General features: G+C 45.4%; 1 protein-coding gene across 1 annotated transcript; it reads right to left on the bottom strand.

Annotated features, from left to right (window-relative positions):
- Positions 1–5,491: 5,491 nt before the first annotated feature.
- Positions 5,492–9,706, bottom strand: LOC104459879 (serine/threonine-protein kinase PDIK1L-like). The gene is made up of 3 exons (XM_010079987.1): positions 9,089–9,706; positions 7,824–8,040; positions 5,492–5,878 (listed from the first exon to the last, which is right to left on the bottom strand). The coding sequence occupies exons 1-3, from the start codon at positions 9,632–9,634 to the stop codon at positions 5,643–5,645; spliced, it is 999 nt and encodes a 332-aa protein (XP_010078289.1). The 5' UTR covers positions 9,635–9,706; the 3' UTR covers positions 5,492–5,642.
- Between the last annotated feature and the right edge of the window lie 755 nt (positions 9,707–10,461).

A 10,461-nucleotide genomic window follows, 5' to 3' on the forward strand; every position in this document is an offset into this window, starting at 1 on the left:
AAGGCCAGGCTGGATGAGGCTTTGAGCATTCCCTCTTGGGATGATTGATTCCTCCGGCCGCCCCATCCCCGTGGTGGTCACCTGCAGATAACTGTTGGGTGACGGGTACCTGCAGCACCTTCATTAGTCTTTGTGATTAACAGACCTGGGAATTTATTTAGTTCCAAAAAAAACCGCTTCCCAGCAGCTGTAGGACTGCCAGCTTCTACCATGTATTTAAAAAACATCTTCTGCCTCTGCTGAGATACGCCAGGATTGATGATTAATGGCAGTTTCTGCTAATGAATGATTCGGGGGCAATGCTTAATTTCAGAGAAAAATAGAATGGAATTGACTGACTTGATCCTGAGTGGAGACGGTAGCGAGCATTTCATTCTTCCTCGGATAAATTCAGCCCCCGGCTATCTTGCATCGCTGTGAGTGATGTTATTTGTCCCATTGGAAAAAAAAAAAAAATTAACTAGTCTGAAGCATCCTCAATCCAAAGCAATCCATTAAGCTGCCTGCCTCGATGGACAGCTCCAGCTTTTGGAGAGGCTGTTTGAACAAATCGCTCCCGTGCACGCGAGGTTTGTTGCAGGGGAGAGAAGAAAACCAGAGAATTTACACATTTATTCCCCACCAAAGCAGAACAAAGCTTCACCTTCACTATCTGTTCACTCGAAACATGAAGCTGAATCCTAGAGCCACGTTCCTCGCCATTCTTTTCTCTTTTTTTCAAGAGAGATGATGACTGTAGATCAAGAATGGAGCAGCCCATCCTTAAGTCACCGCTGCCTGTGCTCAGATTTAGGGAAAAATCAGCAAAAAGTCAAAAATCAAGTGTCAAAGCCCTGTTGCCCCGTGATGCACTGAAACTACAGGAGCAGCTGCCACTGGCAACTATCCTCCTCCGGTCACCAAACCAGAGCTTTTCATTAAGATTCAGCTCCCTTACCACATCAGGAGCGACGGGCAGCAATATTTAGGGTTCAGCGCTCTAGGGTGAGGGAGGAGGGCAGCAGCATCGCCACCTCCCCCAGGAGCTGGAAGAAAAACTGTCGACAAACAGGGAACCACCCATTCATACACTCTTCCGTTTTATTCTTATTTTCCTGGCTACAGACGTTACCCTTTAGATAATTTTTGAATATCAAGCTTGTTTGCAGAGAGCTCCAGGATTTTCCCCCTCTGCCCCTTTCCCCAAGAAGTTGTTACTTAAATTAGAGGCTGTCATTGCATGCGTTCATTTAGTGATTCATAAGTCTTACTCTAATACCTAGTATCTTAAAAGAATAAAAGTGGCATGATTCTAAAGAGCTGCTCAGTAACAGCACGCTTTTCAATGCGTTAGTAACATAACCACAGCATTTTATTAATTTATAAAGTACAGAGTTTCAAGCGATTCAAGCGTACGTACAGACTAGCTAAAAATATCCAGCAGCTGGGAGGATGCTCGCCGAGCACAGCAAAACAAGGGAGAAAATGAGTAAAGAGCCCTTCCTGCGCCCCGCCGTTTCCTCACGTGCTGCAAGGCTGCGCAAACCGCTCCGTGCTCCAGAAGAATGGAGCTGGTCTTGACTCAAAACGGCCCTGGATGACCACCGGCGTGCCCTGAGGTGGCAGAAAGCAGACAGCGGCTATGGGATGAGGAAGAGAAGAAGGAAGAAACCTTACGGGACGATTGGGGCTTTTAATGACAAAAGTTATTTAAAAAAAAATTCCAAAGTCAAGCTTGATTTAACAATTTGAATTAACTTATTTTTTGTGCTTTCCCACAACAGCTCTTTTCAGCGACCGCTCCTGTTGGGTAGCCCGTTGTCATCCCTTACGGTGACAGAGATCAATTAACGCTTGTGTGGGACAAACATTTTACAACCTGGAGGAAGAGGTGAGGAAATGTTACACTTCCCCACGGAAGGCCATTGGAGCCTCTGGAAAAAGTCCTGGCAGGAGGAAATGTCTTCTCCATGAATTTAGCTTACAACAGGCTGCTTATAAGACAGGGAAGAAATCTAGAATCTATTTTTAACAGCAACATACGTATTTCTGCCCTCGGTGTGGCATCGGTAGCACAGAGGGACTCACCATGTCATCTTTCTTCTGGCAATTCACTCCTTTCCTACAAAAGGAAGCTGTCCCTGAAGGACACCGTGTCACCTCTGCGCAACAGAAGAGCATCGGAGGAACCTTTTCCAGGAGCTCCCGGCTTCTGAAGAACAGCAAAAAACAGCAGTCGTTTACGGAGACATTACAATATTTTTTCAAACAGGGTGGAAATGAGGCTCCCCGTTTACCTGACAAGATTCCAGCTCAGTCCTTTTCATTCCTCTTGTACGCACAGCTGGCACAAGCAGCTAACACAGCAGGAAGCACGATTCCTTAAACTGCTTTAAGTGTTAGTGACGCATACGTTCTAATCAAGAGTTGGCATCTTTAACATTCTTTGTATTTATTTTAAGAAAGCGTTTTAGTTCATCTAAGCAAGAATATTCAAAAGCTACTGTGAAGAAAATACTTTTTTTTTTTGTTTCTGCTCAAACTTTTCAGAATAGATGCTGAACGCTTTGCCAGCTCATTCGGCAGACATCACTCGGTTACGTGGCCGAGCAACACGGAGCGAAGAATTACACAAAAAAAAAAAAACAAACCTCATTAAGACAACTTCTGTGCCAAGGACAAGCAACACGGTGTTATCGGGGAGAAGCCAGGGCGGGAAAGGTAGTCAACACGCAGAGAAGTCCATCTCCAGGGGGTTTCTGCTGTCTCAGGACGGCAACAGAAGGATGCAGAAGGGTTGGTTTAAAAAGAACAAATTCAGAAACTCCTCTACAACAGTGCTGAGTGCGGCCAGAGAGCCAAGGTCACCCCAGCCAGGTTTTCACCTACCCTACTCGCTGCATAAAAATGCAAATATAAAAATATCAAAGGTTTGCATAAAAATAGATTTTTCTTCTGTAGTTCTCCTCTTAAAATTACTGTACAAATAAATAAAATTATTGTCCATTTAAATATAACCATTCGAGAAAACTGGAAGCCAGCAATGCTCTTCTGGTCAAACCACTCGTTCCGAAGGAAGGCAGAGTCGTTCGCCGTCTCCAAGACCTTCAGCTCACAGCAGGACAGGACACCTGCAAAGGAAACACAGCAAAGTTGCAAAATAAAAAATTTCCTGTCAAATACTGGCCCACACCAAAGGTCCCCAGCCCCATGTTCTGCCTCAGGGACACCACCAGCATACGCTCAGGGCAGGCACACAAGCAGGCTTTCCCCAGTAAAAATCCCCGTTCTGAGCACCGTTTAACTCCAGGACTCCCTGAGTCACAGGTTATATCCAGAGCCTTGTCTTTAAATTCACGAAAGAATACTCCTTTAGATGTTTTTCGCGCTGTTCTGAGGACATGTAGTGTTGGGCTGCCCTATACTGCGGAGTTGGTTGCTCTGTGATAACAAAACATTATGGAAAAAAATTAAAAATCTGTTTGATTCAAACCTTGCTGTTGGAGAATTTCTTCTGAAGCACCTTTGTGAGAAACTCTTTTCAGCTTCTGTGCGACTCCTGAGCTTAGCTTAGGGAAGCCGGCTATGAAATGTGTTTTCTGGACCAAAGCATCCATGAACAAGACAAGCCCATTTCGGAAAGGCGAGCTGGTTTTCATTTCAGCCCGTGCTCACGCAGCAGCTGACAGCACTTCCAGCAGCGTGAGACTGGTGCCTCATGGCATGGCACGCTGTGCCACGAGTCATTGCTGCATCGACTCCGATTACATGCCAAAGGCCAGCAGAGCGTTAGCTAGCTTCCTACCGAACGGGAAAATCAAATAAACGAGGAGGCAGCCAGACGGGGTTTTTCACAGATACGTCCTGCCTGCGCTGGCATTTTTCTTCTGAACCGAGTCCGCAAGCGTATTTACCGTTACAGTTTCATAATGAAAAGGGAAAGTCGACAGCAGTAAGGCTGGCACTGTGCTGCCAGAGCCTTTTTTTCCTCTTTATCCTTGCAAATTCCTCTAGAGCAGACTACCCACGTCAGGGCTGGCCTGCCAACTAGTGGCACTGTTGCTATTCCCGTGTGCCAGGCCTCCCATCTCAGGAACTGCAGATCCCACCACACTAATCAAGTAGTTTTTCAGCGATAAAACCGATTTTTCTAGATAAAAAGCAGCGTTGGTCTTGTCCACTGTCCTACCACACCAAGAAGTATTCGAGAGCCAGGAGAAGCCTGGGATTAGGAAAAAGGAAGAGGTAAGGCAGTTAACCTGTTCCAAGGGGAAACGGATAATTTGGAAATGAAGAGGCTAGAGGAGAGTTTTATCAAGATTGGCACTGGCAACAGACTTGTTTAATTAATGTTTTCACTAACAGCCTTGGCACAATTAGAAGTGTGGCGATGACACAAAGCTGGAGGTATTACAGTTGTAAAAGAGGATGAGGAAAGCTTCAGGGTCATTCACTGTTCCTTCTGACAGGGGACAAAACCGGTGACAGAAAACATAAGGTCAGGCATCTGCGATCAGAAGTGACTGCTGGAACCCCGAATGCGACTGACCTGAAGCAACTTGAGTCAAAAGGGCTTCAGGACACAAAGTAATTATGAGAGGATTAAGCGATAAAGACATGAAAGGAGAGAGATGCAATCCTGGAATCCATCAGGAGGAATATTTCCGGACTCGTGCTTTACAAGGACCTGAAGAGACTCATCTAGAGTTAAGTGCTGAAAATATTTGTGTGTAGAGGAGATGGAGGAGCCAATCTCGATGGAAACAACCAGCCAACCTTGGACAGGAAGAGATGCTGTGAAGGTTACAATTGTTTTCTAGAACATAGTTCAGAATGGGTAAACTCTCGGGGAGAAGAACATCTTAAGCTAAAGGACAAGTCTGTCACAAGATGAAGAGTATTGAAGTGATCAGAAAAGCATCTGTGTTGCAGAGGACAATGTCCTTAGCTATACGGACAGCTCAGTCTCGGTGACACTATCAGACACAAAATCCTTTTTCCTATGATGCATTTATCAAATAAATTCTAGGATATGAAGCCCACGATAGCAGAAGGCAGGACTTGAAAGAAACCCTTCTGTGTTTTCATTGCTCTGCCAAAAGACACAGAACCTGACTGACTGGTCAGTCTGACTGACCATCCTGAGTTTTATGTTGAACATTCCAACTTCCATCGAGGCAGATACTGAAGAGGCCATCAAGAACTCACAAGGATTTGGATCCAGTTGTTTTTTGAAACGGGTGCATAAAACCAAGAGTTCCACTGCAGGAGGCAGCAAGAGCACCAGGCTCCCAGTCCAGCCTGTTCCAGTACAGGACTGGCAGAAATCTGCCCTCACCTGTGGAAACAGACGAGGTTCAGGTAAAGGACAGGCTGGCCCAAATACAGCCAGCGCGTCCAATTCCTTGAACAAACACCATTAAGGAAGCAAAAGTGTCTTTGTTAGAGGTATTTAAACCAAATTCCTTTTCCCAAACCTTCAGCTAAGATTTTTCTTCTTCTAGTTTGGCTGCATCTTTCTATCGCTGAATTTTCCGAACTGCTACAGGTCCCGTTTGACTGAGGGGGCTCTGGCCCGGAGGTCAGTGACAGGAAATCCCCTCTAAGCTCAGACTAAACAGGGAGTAGCCTGGCACAGACACGAACCTGAACATCCTTCGTCTCTACGAGACGGAGCGTTGACGCTTTTTGCCGTAGGAGATCTGCCTGATTCGGACTTCTAGTTGGAAGGCATCCAATCTTTCCTTCGGGTTAAAAGCCAGCATATCGCGCAGGAGCTTGCAGAGATCCTCGGGCATGGACTTCTTGCTCTTCAGGGGAATTTGTAATTTCATGTTGGGATTCTCCAGCAGCGCTTCTCCGAGGGGAATAAGCTCCTTGCCTTGGCAGATGTAAGTTCCTGAACATAAATTAGAAGGAAATGGGTTAAACACGTAGAGGAAAGTCTACACAAAATGCTGTCACGTGCAGTACGGACAACGTGGGAAACAAAACATCTGAAAGATTACCAACCAGATTACTTTTTAAAACACAACCGCCAAGTCAAATATTGGGAGAGGCTGTTATCAGAAGAGGTTTTTACTTTCAAATAGTAATCAAGGTGTTGCACAAGGCTGTGCCATAACCATGCATGGAGCAGGGGGAGAAAGTTAAGCATGGCTTGCTCATCGAGCAGTTCTGCAGATCATCTGCAGAGAAAATGGGCTGCTGAAATGGATTTCCTACATTTTACTCCTTTTCAGCCCACTAGCAGGCTTGGAAGCTCTTCGGAGAGGGAGGGAAGGAGGCTGTGCTTGGCTGAGGTGACTTGAAAGAGTTAAACACAAAATTTATTTGCTCAGTTAGTCAAACAATTTTCAATTAAAATGACAGCATATGCCATTTACCGTTAGCCAACTTCTCCTCAGTGAGATTAAGGAAGGGAAATGTAAATTTGCTCCTGTTAATCTAAATAATTTCACCGGTTGGTAAAAAATGATTAACCGGCTTCCCAAACAGACAGTAAAAACAGCTTTGCTCACTCGAGCTGTTCTGCCCCTGCACCACGCAAAGAATAAATGTTTCAAAGGCAGTGACCTGTCTGTGTACAGAAAAGGTTGGCCTTGCAAACTCCTTATCTCGAGTTGGCGGGCAGCTATTTTAATGAAATCTGTCCATGCTTTGGTCTCAGCTGCAGCCATTTGCTTGTTTCTGTAGGCAGGAACTAAAACATTTATCAATGTTTGGCATTTTAAAAAGCAATAAATAACAGAATTAGAACTGAAGGTGGAAAAAAAAAATAAATTAAAGGGGGTCACACAATAGCTTCTCAAAGTTCCTCAGCAGAAATTCCTTTTAAGAATTTAAACATTCAAAAGAAAGACAGACAGGTATACTATGATCTCAGAGCCTGGGTAGATGTCTTCAATTATTATGCTAATGTGCGTGACTGGCATTCTCTCCTCTCGAGATGGCTTTTCCACTGCAATATACTTTCCTGAAATCATTTAGTACAAAGGATTTCAAGCGTGCCTGTATGTGGGGGATTTGGAGGAAGGAGGAGGTGGGGGGCAGAGGGAGAGAGCAGGCCATCAGAGGAGTCACCCCTGCAAGATCCTGCATCTCTCAACTGGGAGGAAACTCAGCCAGATGGTGGCAAAGCTTGTCTAAACATCCTTTCCCAGTTTATTATTTAGAACATCCTTGCAGTGCTGAGTGATCCCCGCCCTTGGTTATGCCAAGTCAGGGATACAGGCGAACCCATAAGCCCAGTTCCAGAAAGGTTTGGGTTTTAAGAGCATTAAAAGCATTTCTGAGCAAATGGAAGTATACAGATACTAAACCCTCTATGGAGAGCGTAGCTGCAAGACACACGCCTCACCAACAGCTATGAGTTTTTTTCCTCTTGCGATTCCTTAGTGACAAGGGCCAAATCCATTTTTGAAGAGTGTTCCTTAAGGTAAGGGAGGCCTGAGAGCAGAGAAGCCAGAAGCGATCTTTCCCTTAGCCTTTAAATCGCAGAGAGTATCTCTGGCAGAAGGAATGATCTTCCAAATGAAATTATTTGTAAATTTTAAAAGCACTCCCTCTGCCTTAGTGATATCTCTCCAAGACCCTGCATGAGAAGCAATCAAATTAGGAGCAACACATGCTGAAGAAAAAGATTTCTTTGCAGTTCTCTTAAAAACCAAAACACAAAACACCCAAACAAACCCAACTTTGGGTTTCTTTAGGTTGCAAAGTGCTTGCAAATTCCTAGAAAAAGCCACACCATTTGTAACTACACCTGGGAGAACACCGCTCAGAGGATCCCTACAGATCCAGAGCGTCCACTGACAACAGGACAGCACTGATCCGATCCTCACCGAGCAATTCCTTCTCAGTATCCCTGTCTCGGAAGGTGATCCTCTCGACCATAGCCCAGAAAATGATCCCAAGAGCAAATATGTCGGCCTTGGCAGTGTAGTGACCTTCCCAGACTTCTGGAGCCATGTAGAAGTTTGACCCGCAGGCGGAGGAGAAGCGATGCAGGTTCACGTTCCCTTTCCCCTGACACACCTTGCTGAGGCCAAAATCTGCTACCTGCAATGCATTAAAAAAAAAAAAAATCAGTTATTGTACACACCCAGTTCACAAGCAGGTTTACAAACAGCAGCTCGGTGAATTTCACTCTGAATCCACCACAGCATGGCACCCAGTGGCAACCCTGGTGAAACAAAGAGCTGATAAATTTCCTGCTAGCTGTCCATTCCCCAACTCCTTTCCTGTTGTTTGTTCCCTTTCCCAAGATGGGAAAAATGTTCTCTCTCAGTGAAGTTCATTCTGATTACATTTAATTGGGCATAAACCTGCCTTGAACAATATCCACGGCAGAAGTGGCTCTCACTGTTCCACGGTGAGTGCACTGAGTCTCTTGTATTACCATTATTATCCACAGTCATTAAGATGACATTGATTCAAATGTCCCTTGACAGCTCTACAGGTCGAAGCACAAATACCATTATTGATCTGAATTGTCAAAAAATGAATTATCTGCAAGGCACCAACCCGTTATTTTATGTCTAACTACGAGAACGCTCAGCATTGAAAGTTCAAGGAGCGAGCTGGCTCTCAGCTTTTCCAGCTCTCTGGAAAGCAGCTGGACAGACTTTCCATCCGGTGCTACAAGAAAGGCAGCTCGCCAGTCTTCATCTCAAGCAGGGCATCAGCCCACACGAAGCACGAAGACATTCCTCACCGCCCCTGAACGTCAATATGGGCTTGAGGCGGCAATATTGGAAGCGATAGCTGTTGTAACAGGACTGTGTGCTCTTAAAAGTTTAAGGGCACAAAAAATATTGCTTTGTTTTTTGACTGATGGTGATCTCTCTGATTATCTAGCGTGCAGAAGTTAGCCCTGAACTGCTCCTCTCAACAGGATAAGCAGTGGATGAAGGACGTTACGGATACACACCATCGTGACTGCTACTTCCTTCCAAGACTCCTAAAAATAAAGGCCCACAACTGATATCAGATGTTCCAAATACATTTATTACAAGTACCACACAACTTACCAAAAGCCCATTCCAAAGCACGTGACGCGTAAACGTGCAGATTGCATACTTGCTACGGCAAAGTTTTATTCCCTTACCTTTACTATGGGACTTCCACATTTATGAGAAATCAAAATATTGTCGGATTTCAGGTCTCTGTGCACTATCTGGTTTCTGTGCAGGAAAGCCACGGCGCTGCTGAGCTGTTGCATGAAGCTATGATTCAGCTGAGCATCGGGGCTGCGAGACAGCAGGTATTCGTTCATGTTTCCCCCGTCGCAAAACTCCATCACGAACCAGAGAAAGCAGGCGGCTTTGGGATCCATGCACCTCCGCCCTTTCAGGCAGGTCTCGATCAGCAGCAGATGGCTGTCTGATTTCCTGTAACGATGACTAATTGGCTGAAAGACTTGGCCGTTCTGCAGGATACACTCCTCCAACTGGATCACGTTTTCATGTTGCCTCTGGAAGCTCTGCAGGGCCCAGAACTCTTGCAGAGCCAGTTCTACGTTTTCAGGCACGTTACAGTGCATCCTTTTTACAGCTACTTTGCTTCTGGTTTGGTTAACGATGGCCTCGTAAACCACCCCATAGCTCCCTCGGCCCACTTCTCGAACGATGCTGTACTTGGCTTCCGCTGCCATCCTTCAGCCCTATGAAAAGCAAATCAGAGGAAAATATTTCAACTCATGGCAATCGGTCGTCAGATGCAGGAAAACCCTGGAAGAAAAGGGGATAAAAAGCTAAAAACTCTCCCAAACAAAGCAGCTCACCAACTATCAAATAATTTCAACCGCTACCAATTTTAGAGGTATATGCATCAGTATATGATGCAGCTGCACAAGGACTGACAGCTTAACTGGGGTTTTAAGAGAAAAGCCAATATCCATGGCAACTTGGAGACATTATCAAGTACAACCCTGACTGCACAGTGGGATACAACCACCTGGGAAGTGACATCGATTTGTCTACAGTCAATGAAGTTTAGTGAGAAAGAAAAAGAACTACGCAGACACGTTTCCTAAGCAGGGCAAGAAAGGGAAGACGAGACCTCCTGGGTAACAGCTGAACCTACTGTTACTAGAATTGACTTTTAAAGAAATATAAGTTAGCCAGAAGTGCCATTTTGGCACTAGATCTTTCACCTTCACTTTACCCCCTCCTAAATGTACTTATCCATCAACGGCTACATCATGACCCTGCGCTTCCACTACCAGTTTCTTACCAGTCCATGCCCTGGTACTTGCCACCTTTCTCCAGAAAAGGAGATAATAATTATTAACACATTAATCCTGCTCTGCTTTCATGCCCCACACATTCCTTTCCCAATCCCCTTAACCCTTCCCCCTTCAAACCTCCCCCCTACTCCACCTGCTCTTTCAAAGCCCCCACTTCCCCCTTAATTCTCCTCCCTTCCCGAACTTTCAGTCCAGCTCCCCCCACCTAACCCCCCCATCTTCCCAGCCCACCC

The sequence above is a fragment of the Pterocles gutturalis genome, unplaced genomic scaffold (genome assembly GCF_000699245.1).
Source record: "Pterocles gutturalis isolate BGI_N339 unplaced genomic scaffold, ASM69924v1 scaffold44159, whole genome shotgun sequence".
NCBI lineage: Eukaryota > Metazoa > Chordata > Aves > Pterocliformes > Pteroclidae > Pterocles > Pterocles gutturalis.

Excerpts from the sequence above, each read along its gene's own strand:
- LOC104459879 (XM_010079987.1), bottom strand. The coding sequence starts at position 9,634 with ATGGCAGCGGAAGCCAAGTACAGCATCGTTCGAGAAGTGGGCCGAGGG. Across the intron at positions 8,041-9,088 it reads GTGGAAGTCCCATAGTAAAG|GTAGCAGATTTTGGCCTCAG; the intron begins GTAAGGGAATAA and ends AATGCATTGCAG. Across the intron at positions 5,879-7,823 it reads TACTGAGAAGGAATTGCTCG|GAACTTACATCTGCCAAGGC; the intron begins GTGAGGATCGGA and ends ATTTATGTTCAG.